The following is a 27,612-nucleotide window of genomic DNA, read 5'->3' as shown; positions in this document are numbered from 1 at the left end:
GAGTAACTTCCTTTGGCGTGGACTTCAGGCTTTGTAACTTTGCAGATTTTTACATGCACAAAAAACTATATAACACACTAAAGGAAGTGGGAAAAGCACAAAATCATAATGGTTCCTCTTTAAAGCAGTAAAAAAGGCTGCTGTTCTTGATTTGTTACATTTACAGAAATATCCTTCAGCTACTGAAATAAACACCATAACATTAGAGGAATGCTTTCCAACATTACTCTTGTGGCTAGCTGCAGTTCCGCAGAAGAGGTAGTTGGATGTTACAGCAGATCCTGTGTGTTGGATAATGTTTCTATTCCTGCTTTCAAGCTGCAGATTCTAATATGCTACAACAACATGAATAGTGAAAGTGGGAAGTTGAGTAGCCACACAGGCGCCCAAACAGAACCAAAACAAGAGAATTTAACACTTTAAAGTAAAAATGACATCCCATCAGAGACAGTTTACATGTTTATAGATTTATTTTAACTCAAGCCCTTCTTTTACCCATTCACACATTAAAACTTTGCAGGCACCGCGGACTCATGCATGCTGGCAAAATGAGCAAACATAACAGAAGTACCAACAAAAATAAGATGTATCACACTGCTTTGTGTCTGAATCGCCAGACGGGAATGCAGCTCTGCAGCATCATGCTGTAAATGCTCCAGGAGAAGGGAGAGGGTCTGTAGGGTGAAAGATGAAGTGGTATGTGTGGAAATAGACTGTACACAGTAGTGGCAGCAGCAGGGGGAGAGGGATGGGGGGTTGGGCAGTCACCGTGGGCTCTCTAACTCTTTCGTAAGCTGACGTCAGCGCTGGTCAGCAACGGCGATAGTGAAGTGCACTCTGATGCGTCTTCTCTCTTCAGGACCAGGAAGGCCTCGCGACTGATTCCAAGCAGCTCTCGGAGGCCGCTGTTCTCCAGCTGAGATACACAAACAGAAATATACAGCAATGCATTCAGATTAAATAATACCACTACTACTAATATTTATACTAATGTGTATCTGGCTTTTCATTTAATCCTGCATCAGGAATATTTGCACGTTGATGCCCCCTACCTTTTGTGCGCTTGCAAAGCATTTTGGTCACACATTTGGTCACACATTTCTCACATTTCTCATTTTCTCTGGAATTCCATGTGTCATGTTAGCCACTGTAGCTAGTTTTTTTTTTAGTCCCTACCCTCCACCATAATTGCATTTGAACGGTTGGAAGTACATGTGGACCAGTGGACCATTTTCTTTTACCTCTAGCTGTTTAATCCTCTCTTCGTCTTCACATATTCGTCCCTCGTCCACCTCTATGGCCTTCCTCATCACGGAGGCCATCTCGTTGATCTTGTCTATGTGTGCTTGCATTTCCTACAAAAGATGAGAAATAAATACATAAATAAAAGGCAGTGGAAGTTGGGAAAGTGCGTAAACACATACTAAATATTCTTAAAATTGTATGACATCCTTTAGGTGTTTTTAAGTTTAACAATCAAGTTGGGGAAAAAAGGCAGTGTGCCTCACAGACCGTGGTGTGTTGCTCCTTCAGCTGGGTCACGATGGTGGGGTCGTCCCTCTTGCTGGCCATGAGGAGCCTGAACACCTGCTCCCTGTATTTGGTCATGATGAGCTCTAACGCAGACTGGTGTTCCTCTAACGACGACCGTAGCTCTGCAGGGAGAGTGAATACAGGCGTGAATGCAGGCTTGTTATAGGAGACAACGCTGCAGAAAAACCTCTACAAGAACATCCGTCAGCTACCTTTGTTTTCCTGCTGGAGATCTCTGATCTGACGGTTTTCCTGCTGGATTCCTAGGACCAGACTAGAACGAGGACGATGTCGCGCTACCTGGTTCAATGAGTCAATCTCCTCCTGGTACTGTCAACAAGAAACCAACTTACATTAAACAACTGGAAGATTTCAGTCTAAAGTTTTAGATGACCCATAATTGTAAGACAGTGCTTAGCCAGGATCATTGTTATCATTGCTGGATTTCAAAATAAAATGCCACTTAAAAGTGATTTACGTCATCACCTTACACTTATTTTCATCAACAGACCATGTTAGCTTTTAGTAATTTTGTATTGAAGCATCTATAAAAAAAACAACATTCATATTTAATTGGCACCAACATAATGCGACACCGTACCTGTTGCATGGCCTCCACTCGCTTGTTGAGCGTTGTTGTCTGTTCAATTAACATCTCAGCAGCGTTGTCATGGTTACGAAGCCTCTCCACTAATGATTTGGCATCTGCCAGGACCTTCTCTAAGGTGCAGTTCATGCCTGTGGAAATACAAGCCATCATCACCAGGAACTATGAAGGTTTAATGATATTCCTTACCTTATAATTTAATTGGGTAATGCTACCATTTACAGATGGGAGATATTTCAGTGTAATAAATACCAGGTAAGGTACCAGGTCTTATCTTATCTCTTATCTTACCCTCCTCTTCTTCTAGACACACCTTGGATGACAGCTGCTGTGTCAGCTAATTCACTCAAGCTAACATTACCTTCTTTTAAGTGATATAAGATAAGATAAGATATTCCTTTATTAGTCCCACAGTGGGGAAATGTGCAGTGTACAGCAGCAAAGGGGATAGTGCAAAAAACAAGATGCATCAGCTAACACAGTAAAAAAAGTGTAACAAAATATGAACCATTTAAATAGAAGGAAGTATAAAAATAGGAGCAGTATATACAGTATTGACAATAAACAGCCTATTAAGAAAATTGCACAAGTGGAAAATGATATTGCACAGTGAGAATGAATGAATGAATGAATGAATGACTATTGCAATTTACAAGTCTGTACTTTGCATTTTAAATCAGGCTTTTATCTCAGGTAATACATTTGTCCAGATAAAGCACATTATGCCTCATCAAGCTACTCATTACATCACTTACTGACCACAAGTGAAGAGTCATACTAACAGAAACTGAAGCTCCCCCATGTGTGTATCTTTAGTTTGTGACACTACAGTAAATAAAACTAACATTAATTGCTCTAAACAATGAATTATCAAGACATAACTTAAGAACTAACCCAAAAACACCATGTATTTATCTTATTTCTAACCCTAACCCTCCTCTTCTTCTAGTCACACCTTGGATGACAGCTGCTGTGTCAGCTAATTAGGTAACATTACCTTCTTATAAGTGATATATTTAGTTACTGACACACCACATCTTTCTTAGCTGTAGTAAACATAATGGTAATTAAGCTTTCTGCTCCAGTTAACTGACTTAAGTAACATTATTATTGATTACCAGCAGTACTAACACAAGTCTTTACTGATTTATTAGCTGCCCACACTTCAGCTGTCATGCAAACTATAAACATGTTGTTCTAACTCATCATATTAACAATAGAAAAGCAGTTAAAGAGGTGTCCTACCTGGAGTATTCAGAGTGCAAGACATCAGGTTATCTAGTTCCTTTACTTCCTGTTGATGGCTAGTAGCTAACATTAGCTACAAGCTAACATTAGTCTCCATTAAAGAGCAACAAGTAACTCTAGAGGATCCGATTCAGTGCTGTTCCATTACCAAACACAAGGAGATGTATGCAGAGGTGAAATAAGAACTTGATTTAAACACTTTACTCGCTGTAAAAACCAGTCTGGAGATGATTTAAGTTGCTAACAGCTAACCTAAACGATGATATGCTAACCTAAAGCTTCCAAAATCCCGTTCAAAGCATCGCGAGACCTTTTGGATTATCAGGACCCGATTTCGCGAGAGATAACGAGACTTTGTGTTAATACACAGAAACCATGGCGGACAGGCTAACGCAGCTCCAAGACGCTGTCAACTCGGTGAGACAAATACTGGAGTTTATGAGCGATAAATAACTAGAAATATATGTTTTTTGACTGGTTATATCATTTGAAGTCGTTAGCTAAGTGTCTAGAAGCCCCATTGTCCTCAGTAACTTTGTAAACAAAGCTAACTGGTGGCTAACAGCTAGCATCAAAAGCTAGTCTATATAAATGGTGAAGAAAAAGTGTGGAAACTTGTGTTTGGTGGATTATTTCTCTGTTGTATAAATGCTAATTGGCATTGTATTTTACATCGTTGGAAAGCCTGTTTATTTACCTTCACAATGATGTCCAACTTGTAAGGATCATGCATTTGTGGGATGAGCAGCTGATCACTTACTGACCACAAGTGAAGTCATACTAACAGAAACTGAAGCTCCCATGTGTGTATCTTTAGTTTGTGTCCAATCAGAGGCACTACAGTTAATTAAACTAACATTAATTGCTCTGGACAATGACTAGAAATAAGTAAAAAGACATAACTTATCAGAGAACTAACCAAAAACACCATGTATTTAGCTCATTGTTAACCCTACCCTCCTCTTCTAGTCACACCTTGGATGACAGATGCTGTGTAAATCTGTAATATTAATACACTGAATGTGAAATACATTTGTCTGTGCGATATATCCTTGAGCCATATACACCTCAAGTGCAACTACCTTTGTTTACATTTTATTTATTACATCTACCCTACCTATTTTACAAGTGCAATTACCTCTGTTTACATTACATCTATTTTTATGTTTTATACTTCTAGTGTAACACTTCTGTTTATATTTATTTATTACATCTACTTTACCTACTTTAGTTTGTGTCCAATCAGAGGCACTACAGTAAATAAAACTAACATGAATTGCTCTGGACAATGACTAGAAATAAGTAAAAAGACATAACTTATCAGAGAACTAACCAAAAACACCATGTTTTTAGCTCGTTGCCAACCTAAACTGACAATAACCTGATATTATCAGGTGGCATTCATTCATTCATTCATTTCATTCTCACTGTGCAATATCATTTTCCACTTGTGCAATTTTGTTAATAGTCTGTTTATTGTCAATACTGTATATTCTGCTCCTATTTTTATACTTCCTTCTATTTAAATGGTTCATATTTTGTTACACTTTGTTTAGCTCTTTTTTACTGTGTTAGCTGATGCATCTTGTTTTTTTGCACTATCCCCTTTGCTGCTGTACACTGCACATTTCCCCACTGCAGGACTAATAAAGGAATATCTTATCTTATCTTAATCCAAATGCTGTTGTTTTGTGTGTCCAGCTTGCAGATCAGTTTTGTAATGCCATCGGTGTCCTGCAGCAATGTGCGCCTCCCGCCTCCTTCAGTAACATCCAGACAGCTATCAACAAAGATCAGCCAGCAAACCCAACAGAAGGTGATACATTTCCCTACAATATACCTGTTTTTTTGGGGTTTTTTTTAGGGGGGTACAGGGGTGTTTAGGGGGAGATAGCAGGTCAACAGTAGATGTCACATAGTAGTGGTGTACATCATCTGAAAGCTGGGAACCTGAAGATTAATTTGAGATGCAGCTGTGTCAAGTTGTTCTAGTCATGAATCACAAGACAAACAGGATTTGTTTAACATTAGGATTACATTTTTTCTCTGCCCAGAATATGCCCAGCTATTTGCCGCCCTGATCGCCAGAACAGCCAAAGATGTGGATGTACTAATCGACTCTCTGCCCAGTGAGGAGTCCACGGCAGCTCTGCAGGTCAGCACATTCACAAGTACCTTTCAGACATGCATTTCACTTACAGATTCCACGATGAACACATAGTAAAGCCCAGTTAGTATTTCTAGCTTTCGGTCAGCAGAGGGAGCCAGGTGAACACTTGTACAGCTGCTTCCTACACTGACAAGGAAAATGATGTCTGCTCATGGGTAGAAAACAAATAACCAAATGATCATCGTCAGTTTTCAGGCTGCTCTTCTGGTTACTAATTGTAAAAAGGCTAGACGATAGTAATATACTCTTGGATAAACATTTTTAATTACTGATTATATACATTTCTCTCCCAAATTATATTGCAACTCTTACAAAATAAGTGTATATACTATAGTTTAAGGTTTGATCATTTAAAGAAAGACTGTGTAGATTCTGAAAATGTACTGCAGTTGTTGAAGGACAAATGAGAATATCTTGAAATTCAGATGCAACAACTTCTCAAAAGAACACTTTAAACATCTTTTTTTAGTGTCAGTGAGTTTTTATGAGGTGCTTTTAAGTTAATTTCTTATTTTATCTACAGTGCAAATAGAGACCAAATTTTGCTGCTATTTCTGTGTTGACTCCTTGCCTGAAAATAGAAGGTTATATTAGATGGAACTCAAATGATCCCTGCGGGTACAAAAATATATCTGTACATCTGGAATGACTATTGGGATAGCTGAATATAGCTGAGTGCAACATAGGGTGAAGCTAGTTTTCCAACACAAACATCTTTCAACGTTGCATTTTTTTTTTTTTTTTAACGACTTTCCTCAAAAATAAAATGCTCCTTAATTTGTTGCTATGTTCTTATCACCGTCTGTATCAGTGTAGTCAAAACAGTTTGGTTCTGGCACACCAGAGAGGAAAAAAATCAACACCGTCACTGCTGGACTCGTCTCTTGAAATCAGAGGACATGTGACGATACGGCCCTCATGGGTCTCCTCAATTTACTCTTGTTCTAAATATGCACTCGATGCTTGAAGCTCTTTCCAACATAAAGATAGAAAGATGGAGTACTTAATTAATCCTAGCGGGGAAATTGCATCCGAGTCACGCATGAATTACAAAACAAACAACAAAAGGAGACTCAGAGAAGTAGAAAATAACATTATTAATGGAAAGGTGCTTCATTGGAATTGCTTACATGAGTGCTGGAAATAACAATTCAATATACACCGATCAGCCATAACATTATGACCACTGACAGGGGAAGTGAATAACATTGATTATCTCGTTACAATGGCACCTTGCAGTGGGTGGGATATATTAGACAGCAAGTTTTGTCCTTGAAGTTGATGTGTTGGAAGCAGACCAGTCAGGGTGCCCATGTTGTCCTAATGTTATGGCTGATCGCTGTGTATATACATACTCTCACATCAGTCATTTGATGCACAGAAAACATTTGATTGTAAGTGAATGTGACCGTCTGTGATTTCCCGTCAGGCGGCCAGTCTGCGGCAGCTGGAGGAGGAGAACCATGACGCGGCAGCTCGTCTGGAGGAGGTGGTTTACCGCGGCGATATGCTGCTGGAGAAGATCCAGAGCGCCCTGGCTGACATCGCCCAGTCTCAGCTCCGCACCCGCAACGGAGCACCAGGCCAGCCCTCGCCAGCCGAATCCTGACCCGCAACGTACACAGTGCAGTCCTGGACAATTTCCCCCCTCATTTTGACTCTTTATTTTTACCCTCAGACGTCACCTGCAAGCCTCAAAACACCCAACAATATGTCTGTAAAGGAAATGTGAGGTGGCATTCGGTCAGTGAAACATCATCTGATTGCTTAATTGCAATGTTATTGTCACACAGCAGACACTGGTCCCAAGGCAAACACATACTGAAAAATACTTCTGAGTAAATGGTCATGTTTTTTATGTTTTATGTCTGTGTTGTATATTGATTAAGTCTGTTTTTGTAGATATTTATGAATGAAATGGTTGAAATTCTTGTTTTGGAGTATCCTCACTGAGAAACCTCTCAACACTCTTCAGACCGGTTAACAAACCCACTCAGCTCACAGTAACTCTGAAGTCTTTTTTTAATAAAGTTTAACAAACACTTTGGAGATTTCATTTGTTCGAACGGATTGTATCTGTAAAAGATCATTAGTTTGACATTTTCATAGATTTTTCATATACATTTTGATGCATTTTTTTCTTGGAAAACAATAGAGGAAGCCTTTTCATCTCCAGAACAAGAAGTGTGTTTATTGTTGCAGTTAGGGCTCACAAGTGATGCTCCTCTCTCATCATATTGATATGAAAAATGATTAAATTCATATCCAAAATGCATGCAACTTGTTTCTATTATAGTCCTTGTCAGTCCTTAATCATAAACAGCTGTTTATTGGTCAGTACACTAGCTCCACGTAGTTCATCAAAGAATCACACAAACTATGATAAATCATAACTTAGCAGAAAATATGAAGTCTATAAAATGATCTGATGAATGATGCACTCAGCGCATTTCCTGAATGTTGTTGAAATGATGTCATTTTCAACATGACCTCACTTCTGCTTTTTAAAATGCTGGTGCTGCACATATTAAAACCTCAAAAATGATTTGAGGAACTGAGCTCTGGTTTTAGTATATTTCATGACGTTTGAGAGGATTTCATAAGTAAATAGTTTTGCTTTTTTGTGTTTTCCTATATAGCAAAATGGGACTTAAACTGCATTTTATTGATATTAACAGTAAATTAACCTTAAATTTCTTAAAAGTCTCTAAACATAAGAAAAATATCTTTCTATATCAGTTTTCTAAAGCCCAAGCGGCCTGAGAGGACTCGGGTGGTCCCAAACTCATTTATAGAATAGAATAATGCATCACCAATTAAATGTTTATTTTTATGCGATTTCTTTTAAATCCGATAAAATAGCATCTCAGCCTTCCTCTGATAATCTTATAAACAGTTTGAATAGGAAACAGAACTGTTAATAATATCTGCAATTGACTGTAGTTCCAATGTTTTCCCACAACAGCAGAAGTCATGTGGGTCTCAATTTCATTCAAATCAAAATGTGGATGTGAATCCGTCTCAGTGTGAACTTATCCGAGCTCAGGCTGCTGGCCAGAGAGTTTATATCCCCAAATCTAAATATAGGTGCTGTGTCACAGCTCAGTGGGCCCCATTGATGCAAGAAATATAAAAACAGCCTTGTCCGCTGGACACCACACCCAGACGTGTTAACAGGGTAACACCCACCTCTGTGCATGTTCACATCAGGGCTCTCACAGTAAAAGCACTCAACCGTCCAAATAAGGAGACTTATGGCAGAGAAACCAGCCTGCATTTTTTGCTGTGTTTTGGTCAACACAAGTTTGTTGTTGGTGTTACAGTTTTATCTGCTTTTTTCAGTTTTATTTACTGCAAACACCTGTTCTTTGTCCTATAGATCTTTGACATATACATAAACACAAGTGAGCAAGGAAATAAAAAATTCCAGATAGGGTGAATGCATTTCTAAGAATCCTTTTTTTAGATGATTGGAGGAAACAAGTCAGTTTCCTGTGGAATTTCTCATGTGAAAACATAATCTCCAGTGTCTAGTTTAAACAATGAACAATGTTTGACGTATTTTTTGGCCAAAACAAGCTGCTACAGTCATCTTGAAATGTTCCAACCAAAGGTCTCAGATCTTGGCCATGCTAACAGAAATATATCTTAAAATATTCCCAGAAATATAGCTGTGGTCTATCTTTCTGTGGCACTTATATTATCTTTTATGGTGTGTTATCTCTTGTATTGTCAGTAGGTTAAAGTAGTCCTATAAAAGGTTTATGGGTATAGATTACAGTTTTGTATTTGTATAGTAGTGATATGTGTTTAGTGTAAATCATTCTTCTTTTTCTTCTATTTTTTTTATTTAACCTTTATTTAACCAGGTTAGTCCCATTGAGATTAAGAAACTCTTTTCCAAGGGAGACCTGGCCAAGACGGTCAGCAGCAAGAACACAAAGTTGCAGACACAAATAGAGATAAAATTCAATTCACAAACACTAAAAGCACTAAAATTTGCATTAAAAGAGAACTATCTAAAGACAAATGGGGGGACGAAAAGGAACTTTTGTGGGATTCAGCTGTAAAACAAGGGAGCTAAAACATTGGCATGCCATAGAGTCTGCTTCTAAAGCCTTCATTTAAGAGTTAAACATATTTAATGATACCAGCTCCTTACTTTTTAGGTCATTTTGGAGAAAATTTCAGGCTGAACATGCAGAATATTGAAAAGCCCTTTCCCCAAGTTTTGTCCGAGCTTTTGGGACAGAGAGCACAAAGAGGTCCTGTGGACAGTAAATACTGTCCACAATTTTTTTTGCATAATAAAAATACTTAAGTATCCTGGGAGCAGACCCAGAATCACCTTATATATAAGGATGTACCAATGGGAGAGCCTACGGGTTGCAAGTGCAGGCCAATCCACCCGAGAGTACCACTCACAGTGGTGAGTCAGAGCTTTACAATTTGTGATGAACCTTAAGGATGCATGCTAAGCTATAAATGTCTGTTGGTCAACTATAGCAAATAAAAACCATGCATTATGTAGTTTTGATCACAATGTGACCTTTTATTGACCTCAGATACCCTCTTGTAGTTCATAAGGCATTTATGTGTGAAGGAACTAATTATTTTAGTGTTATTTGTGTTCTAAAATAACATCATAATAATACATTTTTTTAGTAAGGGTTTCCACTAATCATAACCAATAAAATTATGTAATAAAAGCTAACAAATACTGTTGTCCAGTCTTTCATAGCTGCAAAAATGAACCTGCCTTCCTGGAACACACCCCTCTAAACCCGCCCCCCTCATGCGGGGGGCGGGTTTAGAGCTTCTCATTGGCTGACACACACGTCACTCTCGGGACTATACCACATATGATTGGCCAGTGTGAAACCACAGCTCCCTTTTCTACGTCGCTGATTGGTTGTTGCCAAACGTCAATCAAATACGACGCCGTTGCGTGGCTAGAGCGTCTGATGAGGAGCCGTTGGCGGCGCTGCTGCTTTATTTTATATATTTTATAGCGATAAAAACGACACATTTCGAGGTCAAAGGGTACAAATGAAGAAAGGAAAATAATTTAAAATATCTCAGGTTAGCTCGCTGTCAACGTCGGAGGAGTTTTGTGATGATACGACGTTTATATCGATGATGTTTACTGGATAAGTTCCTCTGAAAGGTTCCCAATATCTGGAGCCTCCAACTGCCTCCAGCTGCCAATACTAGGCAGGAAAACACAGCTATTTCTTTATATCGTGGTGGTGGCTGCAAGCCAATAGTTTACTCTGGAGCAGGACACGGAGGTAGGTGAACATTTACCCTCATAATGCTCTTTATTTGTCTGCTATCAAGGAACCTGTCAGACAGACAGAGAGAGAGGCAGGTTAAAGGGAATATAGCGGATAAGCTAGCTAGTGCTGCGTTCAAGGACACACCATCTACTGCAGGTGGATGTGGAAAAAACATGGGAATTATGATACACATTAAACATACAATTAATTTTGACATTTGTTTTAATTTGAAATACATTGACAATATATTTAAAATATATGTTTGAAGTTAATGTTGTCATTTCTTTCCAATTTTGAAGCATTTTCTGAATTACTACAGGAAAAACAAACATTAACGTTAGGTGAGTTGTTTTTATGATGCACTCAAGGACACACCATCTACTGCAGGTGGATGAAGGAAAAGCGTGGGAATTATGAGATACACTAAACATACAATTAATTTTTACATTTTGTTTTACCCTCTTTTAATTTGAAATACATTGACAAAACACATCTGCCAATATATTTAAAATATATATATTTGAATTATTAATTTTAGCAGATAAGCTAGCTATCAAACCTTATTGATATATATATATATATATATATATATATATATATATATATATATATAAATAATAATATTGTCTAATATTACCATCATGTGGCAGATAGGGTGGCACACAAAAAGTTTCAATTTAACGTTAGGTGAGTTGTTTAATGCTGCATTCAAGTACAAACCATCTCTGCAGGTGGATGAAGGAAAAAACATGGGAATTACGAGACACATTAAACATACAATTAATTTATAACGTTACATTTGACATTACCCTCTTTAACATTAATAAAACACATCTGCCAATATATTCAAAATATATGTTTGAAGTTAATGTTATTTCTTTCCAATTTTGAAGCATATTCTGAATTACTACTGGAAAAACAAACACTATGAATAAGGATATATAACCAATACATTTCCATATGACATATGAGATGATACTGCATAATGTTATAGTATATTACTGAATAATTGATACACACCATCTACTGCAGGTGGATGAAGAAAAAACATGGGAATTACGATACACATTAAACATACAATTAATTTTGACATTTGTTTTACCCTCTTTTAATTTGAAATACATTGACAAAACACATCTGCCAATATATTTAAAATATATGTTTGGATTATTAATGTTAGAGGATAAGCTAGCTATCACAACACAGCAACAAAACTGACCCAATGTTTGTATTAAGTAACATCATATTATTAAAACTCATTGGTATATATATATATATATATATATAGTATTACCATTAGGGTGGCACACAAAACGTTTAAATTTAACGTTAGGTGAATTGTTTAATGCTGCATTCAAGGACACACCATCTACTGCAGGTGGATGAAGAAAAAACATGGGAATTATGATACACATTAAACATACAATTAATTTATACCATTACATTTGACATTACCCTCTTTTAATTTAAAATACATTGACAAAACACATCTGCCAATATATTCAAAATATATTTTTGAAATTAATGTTGTCATTTCTTTCCAATTTTGAAGAATATTCTGAATTACTACTGGAAAAACAAACACAGTGAATAAGGATATATAACCAATATATTGCCATATGACATATGAGATGATACTACATAACGTTATCACTGAATAATTGATACACACCATTAAATTCCCCTTATGTGTGTTATGGTGACCTTTTAAAAAAACAAAAGTGGTTGTTTAGCTTGAAATAAACAGGACGTTTGTGACAATATATGTTATTTTTGTTATAGGCATAAATTTGTGTGTGTGAGTGTGTGAGCGCCCCATTCCTCTCTCTGGCGTCATGACTGAATCCTTTCATTCAGGACGGAAAGGGTTTCCTGTCCAGTCACTTACAGTACTTGAAGGGGGAAGGAGTGTGTCTGGGGTGTATTTCCATATACACACACACACACACACTCACACACACACGCACACACTTTTTTTACACAATTTGGGTGAAATTATCCTTTAACAGCTTCAGTAAGATGAGGAAACATTCAGCGATATTTATTCATTGTGACCAAATCCTTTACTTTATTTGTAGTTTTGGCAGGCTGTCCCCTGTTTTAGGCTGCATCCAAATAGTGAGCCTGCTTTCATACTGCCGTCTTTATAAGTGCCTGAGTGGTGCAGCCTTGTTTGTTTAGCTAGAGGGTGGATCTGGTTAACTTCAAGCCAGATTGAATCCCTTCAGACTGAGCTAAAGGCCAGGCATTTTTACACATAGGTGGAGAAATGAGCACAAAATCCGTCCGGACCCTCAAGTGTGCACATTAACTTTTTAATTGCTCAATTTCAGCTTCCATACAGCAAACTGGTCGTAATATTTCATAGTAATATTTGATTCATCACACGATACAATAGATAGATAGTAACTTAATTGATCCCGAGGGAAATTCAAGTTTCCAGAATCACAGTTCCATAGTGCAAACATATTAGTAAAAAGACACAAGTAAGTAATACAGAGTATAAAAGAATATACCAGATAAAAAAATAACAGGATATGAAGAAACTGTTAAAACTGAATATAGTGCAGGGTAACAACTGAGATACGGAACTATTAAAAATGTGAATGTAGTGCAGAATGTGATATAGTGCTGGATAATAAAATATAGGAGATATAGATATTAAGAAATGTCAAATATGGAATATAATGCGGGATGAGAACTGAGGTAGAGAGTTTTAAAAGACTAAAGTGCAGCATAAAGCTGTACATTGTTGTAGAATACAGTAAAACTAAATATAACTCTATAAAGGTGCAGAGCAGAGCTGTTCGTACTGTGCAGAATTAAATATTGATATGACTGAAAAGGCACACAGGCAGAAGCATATAGTTTAAATAACAGAGTGATCCAGATCTCTTTCCTTGGTATAGGGACCAAAAACACAGAGCTAAGAGGAGAGTCAATATTGAATACTCCTCAGGCAGCCATAAACAAAACTCAAAATAAATGGTTTAAGCATTTTCAATATTTACTTTAGACAAAATGTAAATTAGAAGGCAAACGTAGAGTCACAATAATTGGTTTCTGATGAAATGCAGTGCTCTCTATGACCAAAATGTATGAATTTACTACTACTGACATGTGTTACGAATATGCAGATCGTGTATTCCTTCAGCTACTTCAGCGCAGCGCTGCACCACTGCACCACTCAGCATGCTCACACAATGTCCACCAAGCGTCCCAGACTGAGTGACCGAAATTTGCACTTTGTTGACCAAAACCAACACCAGTCCACAGATGAATTGTGCGTCTGTGTCAAGCTGTTGTGGTACCTACAGTACAGTACGTAAGCTGTCTTTTTAGGTATATAGAGGCACATAACTGATGTGCATTTTCTCAGAAGGGCCTACATGGGCTACGTGAGAGCACAAGAACTGTAATTAGTCTGCTTGTGCTGCTTTGTGTTTGTTCAAGACTCATTGCATTGGTGTCGAGTTGTGCTCAGGTAAATCTGTGCTGACCTCAGTAACCCAACATCCTTATTTTTCAGTGTCCCTGTTGTCCATCTAACAGAAACCTCCCAAACCAAGCAGTGATTCATTGATTTTTTTCCTCAGAAGTTAGGAAGTGTCTTGTTATTGTGGGATTGTTGGTGCCGGGACGGGAAAAAGGGCCGGTGACTAGACGAAACATGGGCTGCAGGGCTGTTTATTCTCTGTGTGAGCTAATCAAGCCCATTCATAACTGCCTGATGGCAGACTGCTGAAATATTTGGATGATGTAGTACACACATCCACCCTCTTCTTCTTAGGGATGTAAGAAAATATCGACACACATGAGTATTATCCAAAACACTGTATCGATTATTAATTAACCTCTTAAAATCTGACAGCCACTACTCTGTCTTTCGGAGGTTGTAGCAGGCTCAGTTTTAAAAACTAGTGAAGTTATTGGCATCATATGAAACTAGAAAAAACGTAATCCACTGGTACCAACCATGTCATGCTAGCTTGTCGTGAGGGAGGCTAAATAACACTCCAAAGTTACGCTAAATTTTGGCGAGGAAAAACTGCCATGGCCATTTTCAAAGGGGTCCCTTGACCTCTGACCTCAAGATATGTGAATGAAAATGGGTTCAATGGGTACCCACGAGTCTCCCCTTTACAGACACGCCCACTTTATGATAATCACATGCCGTTTTGGACAAATGCCATGCATTTTTTTGCATGCAGTACAAATGTGTCATTTTGTCCTGTTCTAAAATGGTGTATTTCTGGTGTGTTCTTAATGCTATGACAGTTCTCCTAAAATTAGATTAAAAAGAAATCGCAATATATCAACTTGCTTACAGTATTGCAATATATTGAATCGTAATCCCTGTATCATCATACGTATCGTATCGCCACATTCTTGCCAATACACAGCCCCTATCCCTCCATTACATAATATGTTCAAATTTGCTCATGTTGATATAAGAAACATAAATTAAACTTCCCCTCTTAGTGCTTACTTTTTTCCTTGCGGTCTTTTACATCATCATTCAAACAACTTCCACCTGTGTTTCTTCTTCTCTCTGTGGTTTTAATTCCACCCACACATCAAATCCAAGATGTCAGTCTGTGCCCTTTTAGAGAAAGTAGTTCACAAATTGCCTGAGAGAAAAATAGTTGAAAGTTGAGCACGAGTAAAGACTAAAGTGCTGTTCTTATGTGAAGAAAAAGAGCGACAGGCCTCCTGAGGTGACTGATTTGATATTATCAGAGATGAGTTAAGGTGCAACGGAATGCATGCTGAGAAAGATCTGTGGAGATATTTCACTGATTAGTTCCTGGAATGAAACCCTGCAGACCGCGAGCCACCCGGCACATGATTCCCCGTCTCCGTTCTGACCCGGGTCACAAGATTTTTGTAGTACCACCAGGGATCCAACTCCTGTCCTGTTAGGGATCTGTTCCACAGCTACACTCATTGAGAATGTAAAAATGGGTAGCACTTGGTTACCTTGTATTCTGAAGGGGAAAAAGAAAGCGTTTGATAATCTTTTGATTTTGAAAGTCTAAAGGACTTTATTAATATTATATTTAAAGGGACACTCAACCGATCAGGCTATTCGTCATATATAGTAACACTCAGCTTGTAAAAACAGTTGTATTATTCAGGTGTTTTTTGAAGTGGGGTTGTATGAGGTACTTACACCTTTACAGGATATAATCAGAGTAAATTATGTTATATCAGGCAGACTTCTCTTGTCGATTTGTCATGGAAAATGTCTGTGGCAGGTTTAAATAATTGTATAGAGAACTGAATTGATGGTAAAGTTGACCAATACACTCTTACCACACTAGTAGAAGCAGTGAGTGGACTGATGTGCACAACCTGATGTTGTTGTTTTTTTTTAATGTTGTCTTACAGGATAGTGTGGCCATGACGGGAGGGACTGCAGCTGCCCTTCCCATGAGCAACCACACCCGAGAGAGGGTGACCGTGGCCAAGCTGACGCTGGAGAACTTCTACAGCACACTTCTCACCCAGCACGAGGAGCGCGAGATGAGGTGCCTACCAGTACTTGTTGATATGACACCACCAGCATTTCCTCCACACAAGAAACACACCCGTCCCACTGCATCTGTTGCTCTTTATCAGTGATATTCTAGGACAGGCCATGTGTCTTATTTAACAAAAGCTACTTTACCTTTTACTTACTGGATGTCGTACTTTTAATAGTTACCTCATGCTCACCTTGGGCGACCTTTACCCTTTGTGCATGAGCCAGTTACCTCAGTTTACTCTCTAAGTGTAAACGTAGCCGTTGTTTAAGGCATCAAGTGTCGCTGGAAAGGACACAATGCAGCGGTGTCTCCTCTCAGGTGTGAGCACAACAAAGAGCGTCTCATAATCTGCCTCTTGTGTTTCTCACGTTACCTGAGAGCTGATCTCCAGTCCAGGTAACATGGCTGGGTTTGACCTCTTGTAAAAGACAGCTGGCTGGCTCGCTGTTTTACACCCCTGCACACACTGGCATGGGATTCATTTTCAAGATCTGACCCGTTTTAGTTTGTCTAACCTTCCTCGTCTTTGTCACTCATATATTGTTAAGTAATAAGACGTGCAAGTTTTTTTGTTGTATTTTCGCAGCTCTTATTCAGATGATTTTATTGTTCATAGGCAGAAGAAGCTGGAGAAGGCCATGGACGAAGAGGGTTTGCCAGATGAGGAGGTACAGTACGCTTTGTCTTCTTGTGTACAGACCTCAACACGTTGCAGACAAAGGTTTTGCTTTCTTTTTAATCTGTCACAATAAGATAAGATAAGATAAGATATACTTTATTGTCCCGCAGGGAAACTTGTCTTGGGCTCCAAGCCGCTGCGTCACACAACATACCAAAGTCACAATGTACATACACGATTAGAACATAGATCATACATACACTCATGCATGAACATGCTTAAATTCACCTGTTGAGCGTGAGACAGTAGTTCTTTAAAATAATAAAAGGTAATAAAAGACAGTAGTTTTAAATACTGAAACCAGGTATAATGATAACAGATAATAAATAATCAATTTACAATATATTAGTTCTCAATAAAATCATACTTGTTGCTGTTTAATATTTTGATGGAGGACAGAATGAATGAATTTTTGTACCGGTTAAGCCTTTCTGAACCATCTACCTGAAGGCAACACCTCGAGTGTTTGATCATTCAAAATCTTCCCTGCCTCCCCGAGATCAGATTTTTCATATAAAGGCTGAAGATAATGATGTTCTTTTTTTCCCCCTATGATCTTCATGGCCGTTTGAGTGAGGCGTGCAAGCTTTAGACTTTAACTGTGCTGACAGGTACCACACTTATAATGCCATATCTAATTACATCCGTCTGTGTTTTTTGCAGAAAGTAATGCGCCGCTCGCAGCATGCCCGCAAGGAGACTGAGTTTTTGCGACTGAAGAGGACGCGACTCGGCTTGGATGACTTCGAGTCCCTCAAAGTTATCGGACGGGGCGCTTTTGGAGAGGTACGTTCAAAGAAAAGCACGGAAATTTTAATTGAAAACAGAATGTGTGTGTGACGACGGCTTTGACTAATTTAATTGCATTCCTTGTGAATTTAACCGTGATGTCGCCTCCCTTCAGGTCCGTTTGGTGCAGAAAAAAGACACGGGGCACATTTACGCCATGAAGATATTAAGAAAAGCAGACATGCTGGAGAAAGAACAGGTAAAGTATAGTTTAGCTTCTGTGCCAGTACTCCTGTCGGCTTCTCCAAACTGGGAGGATGCCATCCACCTTCTAAGTTACTGTATGTAACGTTAATACACAGACTATAAGGATGTATATATACTGTATATGTAGCAGCGTCATCATGCAGAAACCTACATCAGGTCACGTGGGAAAAGGTTTTTAGAAGTACTTAAAGGGAAAATAACATTTTGACGCTAAAACATATGTACTTATATGTATACCACTGGGAAGCTACAGAATGCTATAAAAACCTAAATAAATAATCTCGTATTGTCGGTGTCTTATGTTGTCTACTGTCTCCCTGCAGGTTGCTCATATCCGGGCAGAGAGGGACATTCTGGTAGAGGCGGACGGCGCCTGGGTGGTCAAGATGTTCTACAGCTTCCAGGACAAAAGGAACCTCTACCTCATCATGGAGTTCCTGCCTGGAGGTCTGCACTGATAACTTCAGATCCATTTGTTGTTGACCCTAGCATTTGTGGCCGCCCGTTGTTAGTATGCTCACTGACATAACTCGTCAGCAAGACAGACAAACGGGTTGTGTATTATCATTTTGTTCTGACCTCTGACCTCGTTGCCAGGGGACATGATGACCCTGCTGATGAAGAAGGACACGCTGTCTGAAGAGGCCACCCAGTTCTACATCGCAGAGACGGTTCTTGCCATCGACTCCATCCACCAGCTGGGCTTCATCCACAGAGACATCAAACCAGACAACCTGCTGCTGGACTCCAGGGTGAGACTCGAAGGACTGACTGTAAAAGCATACGACACGGTGACTCTCTGCAGATGACTTATCAAATGTTTATTTTTGCTCACAGGGACACGTGAAGCTGTCAGACTTCGGCCTGTGTACGGGACTGAAGAAGGCTCATCGTACAGAATTTTACAGGAACCTGACGCACAACCCGCCCAGTGATTTCTGTGAGTTAAACATCTGATATTCACAAGCAAAGCCAAAGCAAACCAGATCCAAACACAGATACACATTAATGTGCACTATATTAAGTGGTAACCTCTGTAGCTTTTACTTAATCGCTTGCTTTTCCTCTCTTTACTTTCCTGCGTCTTGCAGCCTTTCAGAATATGAACTCCAAGAGGAAAGCAGAAACCTGGAAGAAGAACCGGAGGCAGCTGGTAAGGCATTTCACTAAATGAAAGAAGTGCATATGAAGCCCTGGAGTAGGAAAAAAAGGAATTGTGCACATAGTGGTTGCAACATGCAGAAGAAGACAAAAATCACAAATTTAGCTTGCAATAATTAACAAAGTAAATTATCAACCTGAATGGAACATGTTTGAATAGTCAGTGTGTGACCCAGAGCACTCAACTTCTCTGTCTTTCTGTCTGATTGTCAGGCTTATTCTACCGTGGGAACGCCAGACTACATCGCTCCTGAAGTCTTCATGCAGACGGGATACAACAAGCTGTGTGACTGGTGGTCTCTGGGGGTCATCATGTATGAAATGCTCATCGGTAAGCATGCTTTTTGTCTGTATGTAAGACAGAACACGGAGAGGTGAATGAAAGAAATTTGGAAAATCTGATATTTCGCATAATTGGCCCCCGTCCACAGCAGTACATTGCTTTGCTCCTGTGCTGGTACTGTTTCTCTAAACTGGAGGCGTGCCGACTGTCATCTACTGTAGGTAATACACTGACTATGGATAAGTACCTCATACAACCCCACTTCAAAACACCCAAACTATCCCTTTCATTTTCACTGTACACAGAAACAGTTCATCAGTTACAGTAGATCATTTGCGACAATTATTTGACGTGTTACGTGAATAAATCCACTGCCACCAGTGGACTTCTGCAGGTTGTATTGCTGTACTTAATGATTATGAATTAAATGCTTGTTGTGCTGTGTTCAGGTTACCCACCCTTCTGCTCTGAGACGCCACAGGAGACATACAGGAAGGTGATGAACTGGAAGGAAACCCTCGTCTTCCCACCCGAAGTCCCCATCTCAGAGAGGGCCAAAGACTTGATATTAAAGTATGTAAAGGTGCATTTCAGTTTTCTATTTTCACATGAAGGCCAAACATGTGTTAAACATGTTGATGTGGACAGTGAATATCTCTCCAGATACTGTGTGTATATATAAAGGTTTGTCGGACAGTTATATTATCAGTCTGCTGTTTGTTTGTGCGTTTCAGGTATTGCACTGATGCTGAGAACAGGGTCGGAGCTGTGAGCGTGGAGGAGATCAAGAGTCATCAGTTCTTTGAGTCGGTGGACTGGGAGCACATCAGGTACATGAACTCTAAGCCCCCTTTCAGAAATAAATGTGGTGGCAGTTTAACATGTTGGTCTCTGTCATGTCGGAATATCCGTCGTCTAAGAGTCTAAATCATTCCATAACAGCTCAAAGTTGCATTCAAGTGTTGTGAAAAATAACTTTAACACATAGATGAAGCCAGCAATGTTAAAATAAAGGGCTCTTCTTGCATGAAAGGTAACCCTGCTTATGCACAAAGCAGTTTCAGGAAATTTTCCTTATTTATCTTAAATGTTGAGGGTTTAATACTTCTTTATTTCTGTGTTCATCCTTGATTCTCTCCATCTTGCCTCCACAGGGAGCGGCCGGCAGCCATCTCCATTGAAATCAAGAGTATCGACGACACCTCGAACTTTGACGACTTCCCTGAATCGGACATCCTTCAGCCAGGTTGGTCTGATCTGGATTATTCTGCTTGCTGCACTGCAGAAAAAATCCCTTATTAGGAGACATTCGCCTTGGGTCAGATTCTGATGAGTCACGATGATTGAAATAGATACTCAACAATGCTGATTACTCTCTTAATAATAGAATGGATTTACATTTACATTACATGATCTGTAGTGCCCTCAAGTGGCAGAATAATAACACTTCCTCTTTGTTATGTGTGTTTTATTAACAGCCAATGCAACGGAGCCAGACTTCAAATCAAAGGATTGGGTGTTCCTCAACTACACGTACAAACGCTTCGAGGGTCTGACTCAGCGAGGCACCATCCCCACATACATGAAGGCAGGGAAGGCCTGACACGGGGTGTCGTGGAGGAAAAACAGACGTTTACGGACACAGGGTCGGGCCGCGGAGCCCCGCTGCTGCTGAAAGGCTGTGCCGTCGGCCTCTCAGTATAAATTTAACCCTCATCATCAAGTCATTTAGGCCGCAAGGACGCCTAGAGCTCGGAAATTAAGGAGCGTTACCGCATTACCTCGGTTGTTTATAATCGTATACACGTGCCGTCTTTAGCCATAGCTCTCAGGCCAGCTCACTAACTAGGACACTAAATCAGCATATCTGCATGTTCAGCGGCGTACTGCTTCTGGAGAGGATTTTTTTTTTTACTGCCCAAAGGTGTCTGAGGATTGAGTACAAATCACTGCTTCAACATCTTCACAGCAATAGTTTCTACACTGGTGGCTAAATTAGATCATTTCTAATACTGAAGATACACTGTAGTCAGAGTGATCAGTGCGTTCTCGCCCATACTGTTATTAGTGGATTTTAAAGGAAAGTTCCAGCATGATTTCTATGGTTTTTGGCTCATTTTCTGCTTTTGTATTTAAAGGTGCAGTGTGTAGGATTTGGTGGCATCTAGTGGTGAGGTTGCAGATTGCAACCAACTGAAACTTCCCCCCGTGTGCCAAGTGTGTAGGAGAGCTACGGTGGCTGACACAAAAACGCGAATGTCCCTGTCTAGAGCCAGTGTTTGGTTTGTCCGTTCTGGGCTACTGTAGAAACATGACGGCCGGCTCCGTGGAGAGGACCCACTCTAAGGTAACGAAAACACAACAACTCTTAATACGTGTGATTAAACACTAAAGAAAACATACTTTATATTATTAATATTATATTCCATTTCTAAATGCACACACTGTTCCTTTAAAGTGTCAGTAGGCAGTATATTATTGGCATCATTAATAACCTTTCAGCATATTGTAAAACTAGACTTCTGCACCTCCTCATGGCTCTGTTTTCAGGATTTTAAAAAATCCTAGAGTCACAGGTCATTTCAACAAAATATTCGTCTACATAGAAATGTTATCAATCAGACCTTTAAGCCTGGTTAACATCAACATGTTAGCAGTGTCTGTGGATGTTCGTATGCTAATGTTAGCATTTAGCTCAAAGCACCGTTCTGTAAGAAGTGTGACAATCCATTTATAGAAAAAAAAAGAGAGGAAATTCTTTCAAAGTGTTAAATGTTTTTATTATAATAGCAACATAATTATTTGTACTTGTGATGGAGGAGATTGAAGCATTAAAGGGATAGAAAAATATAAAACAAATGAGCAAAAATTCAAATCATGCTGGAACCCCTCCTTTAAACCGTTGTGGTGGTGCGACAGCCTCAGCGCTGTTGCTATTCTCACAGATGACCTACTGGTTGCCAGGAGACGCGTGAATGCAGTTTGCCCTGCGCTTGACATCCGTTACCGTGGAGTGTTGCCCATTCATGCGTACGCCAAAAAAAGCCGCAGAGCTTGCCACTTCCCCTCAGAGCCGTGTTGTTTTGTTCTGTTCAGATCAGCGCTACAGTAATTGATATTTCCCCCAATTTTAATTCTAATGAGCCAATCGCTTCCGTCTTAGATGGACAAAAACATGCAAAGTGCCTTTTTAAATAGCCGATAAATATTTAGCCAAATGTTTTAGCGACGTTATCAGAGATTAATCAGAAAGTGTTAATTACTATTAGAAATAGTAAAGCTGTTTGAAGGAGGGAAAAGTGAAAGCTTATGAGTTAACAATGTCTCTTAAAGCAAATACAAAAGCTCTGACGTATATTTAGTGTCTGCAGAGTGATAAAGGTGATAAAACAGAGTGTTGAAACAAAGGCAGTATAGGAAAGAGGTTTTTATAGGTTGGATAATTAAACAAGGGGCTCGTAAAAACACAGTGCGTCAAGGCAAACACAATGAACAACTTTGTTTGTCAAGTAAACTAAAATAGAAACTAAGTAATAAAAGTGGATATCTTAGACACGTGTACATTTAGGTTCTTAAAATGTCTTAGTTCATTTTGAATTAACTATCCACTGGATGTATTTAATGTTATTTTTCCCCCTCACCATAAAAAAAAAAGCTAATGTCAGGCACGTCTCACTCAACATAAAAAACCATCAACGTCTACTCAGAGTTGTGATTAGACGCAGCGCTAAAAATATAGTTACCAAAGAACTCTGATCATCACACATTCAGATGTAGCCGTCGCTTACTGCACTTAACTTAAAACTACCTTTTTAAAATAAAAACACCTTTCCAAGAGAGCTAAACTTGGAATAGTTTCTATTTCTACACTGAGTGAGCAGAGACAGATGTTTCTCAGTTGGCACATCTGTTAAGAAAAGCTATAAATGTACATACAGGGACAGGAAGGACTTTACCATATTGGACTAAGTTCAGCTGTAGCCATCACGGGAACCCCATGTTAAACTGATTGTGGTGCTATATCCGAGGAATTGATAGAGAGAAGAAGAAGTGGTCTTGCAGTTTGATACACTAGAGCAGTGTATGATAATACATCTGAACTAGTCTATCTGCTAAACTGTAATTCATCCAGGTAGTCCTGTTATAATTGGCCACCATCAAGACTCATAAGCAATGTGCAAGTTAGGTTTTTTTTCACGTTTGTTGATAGATGCCTACGTCGTTCAAACTCTCCCCCTTGTTTGTAACACAGGCTTTCTCTCAGAAATTGGTAGTCTCTCAACCCAAAACCGAGATAATCCTCATGACATCACTTTGACATCATCAGGGTAAATTTGTTTTTATACTTTAGAGCACTCCCTTACAGAGCCACAGAAGTCATTTGACTACTTTCCCAGGCTGAGCAGCACTCTCCATGACATGATGAAGAGTAAACTGATCTTGATATGAAAAAACAGTGGAGTGCCCCTTTAATTACAAACAGAAAAATGTCTGTAAACGATCTGCATCACATCAGAGAGACAACCCTGATTGGCCAGTATTTTTCCCGCAATATTAAAAATCCAGATTCTAACCCAGATACATGTCATCAAAGCTAAGACCAGTAGCAGGACAGATGCATGATGGGGGATTTAGTCGATGGCTACAGTACGTACCGCTGCAGATGTCTAATCACTGGAACACACCGACACAACATGGGAAAAGCCAAACTGCTGTATTCAGAGCGTCCTGTTTCACAGCCAAACCGTTAAAGATTGTTCACGAGACACTAGGGAGTGTGTGACTGTGTGACTGCTAGGGACGAAAATGGCGTTTTCATGGAAGTAGACACTCAGTGCTTTTTGTTGTGAGGTGATGTGTGACCTTGTTCAATGTCAAACTCATGTTCTGTGTTGTTAAAGTTTTTTTTTCTTCAAAAGTAGATGCACAGGAGATGAAAAAGGAGGGTTATTTGGCATCCATACGATTCTATAAATATATATAAATATATGTCCAAGATGACTTGAAATCCGTTACTGTGTCACTTTATCTAAAGGGAGCTAAATTATCGTGACTTCAAATCTCCACGAGGATGAGAAAGAGTTCACTTTCATCACGAGTTAAGCCAGATTATTCAGTTCTGATGGACCAAACAAAAAAAAGCATATTGACTCAGTCTTTGTGTTGTTTGTCAGATCAGTGTTCACGATTTAGAGAATCACTTTCCTCACTCGGAGAGCAGGGATAAGTGTATTTAACCTTAAAAAAATGGCTGACACAAACATAAAGAATAAAAGCAGATTAAAGGCCCATTTATATGGAGGACTACAAGAGTCACGAAAATAGTGATAAAGCATTTAATTGATTAATAACTAATTGTACAATAAAAATAGGCATTAACAAATTTGTTTACAAATTAATTTATTAATCCATGAATAAATGGATTAAATAAAAAGTAATTCATTATTTGACATTTTAATAGGCAATAAAAATAATTTACAAATGAAATATTAATACATTAATAAGTAGTTCAAATTAAAAAACATTTTAGTCAATTTATTCATAGAAAAATAAATAAATTTGTAAACAAATATATTAATGCCTATTTTAGTTAGTTATTAATTGGGCTATCAAAGTTAATGTGATAATAAGACGTTAACGCAAATTTTAACGCCACTAAATTCTTTAACGCATTGACGCATTCAATCTTTGGGAGGTTGTAGCACGCTCGGTTCTAAAGCGTGAAGATACTGGTATCATATGAAACTAGAAAACCTAAGGAATACATTGGTACCATGTCATACTAGCTAAGAAGGCTAAATAACGCTCCAAAGTTATGCTACATTTTGGTGAGGGAAAAACTGAGTTAGCCATGTTATGATTTGAGCATATTTGTTTTATGCTAAATGCAGTACCTGTGAGGGTTTCTGGAAAATATTTGTCATTGTTTTGTGTTGGTAATTGATTTCCAATAATAAATATATACATACATTTGCATAAAGCAAACCTATTTGCCCATGTTGATAAGAGTATTAAATACTTGACAAATCTCCCTTTAAGGTACATTTTGAGCAGATTAAAAATCTGCTCTCGTTATTAATTAAATGCTTTATTACTATTTCTGTGACTCTTGTGGTCCTCCATACATTCACATCTAGAATCTAGTTTTCGACGCCTCTGCGTCTGAAACCTCAGCGCCCCGTGACTTAGCTAATAACATGTAATTTCCCCCCCTTGTTAAAGCAAGATTCACTTGTAAAAGGTTTAAAAATAAACCCTCCACAGGCCAGGACTATGTCGTGAGGTATTTTGTGTAATGCTGTGTACATATCGTTGTAGACACTTGAAGGAAAACCGTCCGTGAAGGAACAAAGAAGGAAATGCTCATTAATATATTCATTCACGTTGATGAGTTTTTATGTTGATAAAAATGCTTCAAATAATAAAATTAAACACTTCAAGTTTTAAGGTTTCTATTTGTTGTTGGGGGGGATGGGGAGAAAGTGGGTCTTAATTATTGTGGAGTGCTTCTCTAAAGCCGGGTTTCCACCAAACGACTTTTAGTCCCGGGAACTACTTTTCAAGGAGCTAAAAGGTTTCTTCAGCCCACTGTTGTCTGCGTTTCCACCGTGGTCTAAAAGACCAGCGAAGATTAGGCAAATTAGGCATATGAAAATGAAAAAGGTTTTGAAAGTGTTAATTCAACAATATTTTACAGCATATTATTAGAAATGGTGTTGTTGATGGTTTTAAAACTGCATATTTAATTATTATATTTCCATCTAATTGCAATGTAGTTTGGTGTCTTGAGTTAAAAACAAACTTTGTCGTATACAAAACTGATGCAATGAAACACAGTCACAATGATCATTTTATGAATGTAGGATTTACTGTAGTGTAAAGTCCGACTCTTGACTTCATTGTCTATATTTACAGTAATATAACATAGTCATTCTTACTCTATATTTTACACTATCCTGGGGGAAATGACCATTGCAGACTCTGTTTTGATGAGAATTAGTTAGTTTGACAGCGATATTTTGATGACAACTATTTTATTTTAAAATGCAGCATTTATGGAAGAAAAAAATAGATGAATAGAAAAAATAAAGTTTAGAAAAGGCTATAAAATAATAAGTAAGAATTCCCAAAACAGAGCTACGATTGAGCAAATAAATAAGATTGTTGCAGTGATTCACTGTGTCCACTAGAGAGAGCACTTGATACACACCAGAGCAGCTGATCAGGGTTTCTTATGAATGGGCTCTGAGGTTTATAGCTGTACAACTGTTGTCACGTGAAAACCGTTTTATCACAGAGGTTGGTTGATCATTAACAATAAAGGATTAAATGTGGACAGATGCTGCTTGGTTACAGCCATGCCACAGTTAAAATTAACTTTAAGAAAAATAGTGATCAAATGGAAAAAAACAAAATGCGTTTTTTCTTAATTCTTTAAATTGAATTTGAAAGCAATAACAACAAATAATATTTAAAAAATATTTTAAAGTATGGGAGGAGCAAAAATGATCTATTTCTATATGTTTATTGTCACACTACACAAATTCTGATGTGTAAAGCAAAAAAAAAAAAAAAAAAAAATGATGGTTGGTCTAATTTGCGCATACATATGGCCAATAATCAAATGTCCTTTATTCAGATATATTTAATAGCCTATGAATGATTCACCCCATCATTTCTGTTTTTATTCCAACTTTGGATTTATTTATTCTAGATAGGCTACAGGTCAAGGACGCACCATGTGGAGATGTTTCATCACATTTTTTTCCCTTCAGAACTCCTCTCACGTGTTGGTTGTATCACCGTTTACAATTGTTACACGTGTGAATGACCAAGATATTCACGTTTTTTTCCCCAACAACAACAACAAAACAAACATGGTTGTGTAAACCGGGTTTCCCTGAATCCCTTACCCCGATTAGGGAAACCGGGTTTCTGGTTTAGGTTTCATTAAGAAATGAGGTTACTGCACAGATCCAACAACAACAACCAGGTTACTTGAATGCACCTGATGCAGAGGTGACATGTCATAACCCCATTATTGACCTACCAAAAACAGAATATTTCATGCCAATTAGCATTGTAACAACAGAGAAATAATCCACCAAACACAAGTTTCCAAACTTTT

At 38.5% G+C, this 27,612-nt stretch overlaps 3 protein-coding genes across 3 annotated transcripts; 2 read left to right on the top strand and 1 right to left on the bottom strand.

Moving 5' to 3' along the window:
- Positions 1-451: 451 nt before the first annotated feature.
- On the bottom strand, positions 452-3,665 carry fgfr1op2 (FGFR1 oncogene partner 2). The gene is made up of 6 exons (XM_037761089.1): positions 3,386-3,665; positions 2,135-2,271; positions 1,746-1,863; positions 1,513-1,655; positions 1,242-1,355; positions 452-916 (listed from the first exon to the last, which is right to left on the bottom strand). The coding sequence occupies exons 1-6, from the start codon at positions 3,456-3,458 to the stop codon at positions 779-781; spliced, it is 723 nt and encodes a 240-aa protein (XP_037617017.1). The 5' UTR covers positions 3,459-3,665; the 3' UTR covers positions 452-778.
- On the top strand, positions 3,654-7,833 carry med21 (mediator complex subunit 21). The gene is made up of 4 exons (XM_037761090.1): positions 3,654-3,805; positions 5,090-5,204; positions 5,443-5,543; positions 6,988-7,833. The coding sequence occupies exons 1-4, from the start codon at positions 3,764-3,766 to the stop codon at positions 7,165-7,167; spliced, it is 438 nt and encodes a 145-aa protein (XP_037617018.1). The 5' UTR covers positions 3,654-3,763; the 3' UTR covers positions 7,168-7,833.
- Positions 7,834-10,496: 2,663 nt separating this feature from the next.
- Positions 10,497-21,737, top strand: LOC119482679 (serine/threonine-protein kinase 38-like). Its single transcript, XM_037760468.1, has 14 exons — positions 10,497-10,849; positions 16,229-16,368; positions 16,982-17,033; positions 17,708-17,830; positions 17,949-18,032; positions 18,364-18,487; positions 18,638-18,792; positions 18,878-18,980; positions 19,132-19,193; positions 19,415-19,532; positions 19,934-20,057; positions 20,219-20,314; positions 20,639-20,730; positions 20,963-21,737. The coding sequence occupies exons 2-14, from the start codon at positions 16,241-16,243 to the stop codon at positions 21,085-21,087; spliced, it is 1,386 nt and encodes a 461-aa protein (XP_037616396.1). The 5' UTR covers positions 10,497-10,849; positions 16,229-16,240; the 3' UTR covers positions 21,088-21,737.
- The last annotated feature ends 5,875 nt before the right edge of the window (positions 21,738-27,612 follow it).

Source organism: Sebastes umbrosus, chromosome 23 (assembly GCF_015220745.1).
Source record: "Sebastes umbrosus isolate fSebUmb1 chromosome 23, fSebUmb1.pri, whole genome shotgun sequence".
In the NCBI taxonomy this organism is placed as follows: Eukaryota; Metazoa; Chordata; class Actinopteri; order Perciformes; family Sebastidae; genus Sebastes; species Sebastes umbrosus.
This window is presented reverse-complemented; position numbering and strand designations above follow the sequence as displayed.

Coding starts and splice junctions, on each gene's coding strand:
- fgfr1op2 (XM_037761089.1), bottom strand. CDS start 3,458: ATGTTAGCTACTAGCCATCAACAGGAAGTAAAGGAACTAGATAACCTG. Junction 1,864..2,134: donor GAGTGGAGGCCATGCAACAG/GTACGGTGTCGC, acceptor TCTTGTTGACAG/TACCAGGAGGAGATTGACTC. Junction 1,356..1,512: donor TGAAGGAGCAACACACCACG/GTCTGTGAGGCA, acceptor CATCTTTTGTAG/GAAATGCAAGCACACATAGA.
- med21 (XM_037761090.1), top strand. CDS start 3,764: ATGGCGGACAGGCTAACGCAGCTCCAAGACGCTGTCAACTCG. Junction 3,806..5,089: donor TCCAAGACGCTGTCAACTCG/GTGAGACAAATA, acceptor TTGTGTGTCCAG/CTTGCAGATCAGTTTTGTAA. Junction 5,205..5,442: donor GCCAGCAAACCCAACAGAAG/GTGATACATTTC, acceptor TTCTCTGCCCAG/AATATGCCCAGCTATTTGCC.
- LOC119482679 (XM_037760468.1), top strand. CDS start 16,241: ATGACGGGAGGGACTGCAGCTGCCCTTCCCATGAGCAACCACACCCGA. Junction 19,194..19,414: donor AGAAGAACCGGAGGCAGCTG/GTAAGGCATTTC, acceptor TCTGATTGTCAG/GCTTATTCTACCGTGGGAAC. Junction 20,058..20,218: donor GCCAAAGACTTGATATTAAA/GTATGTAAAGGT, acceptor TGTGCGTTTCAG/GTATTGCACTGATGCTGAGA.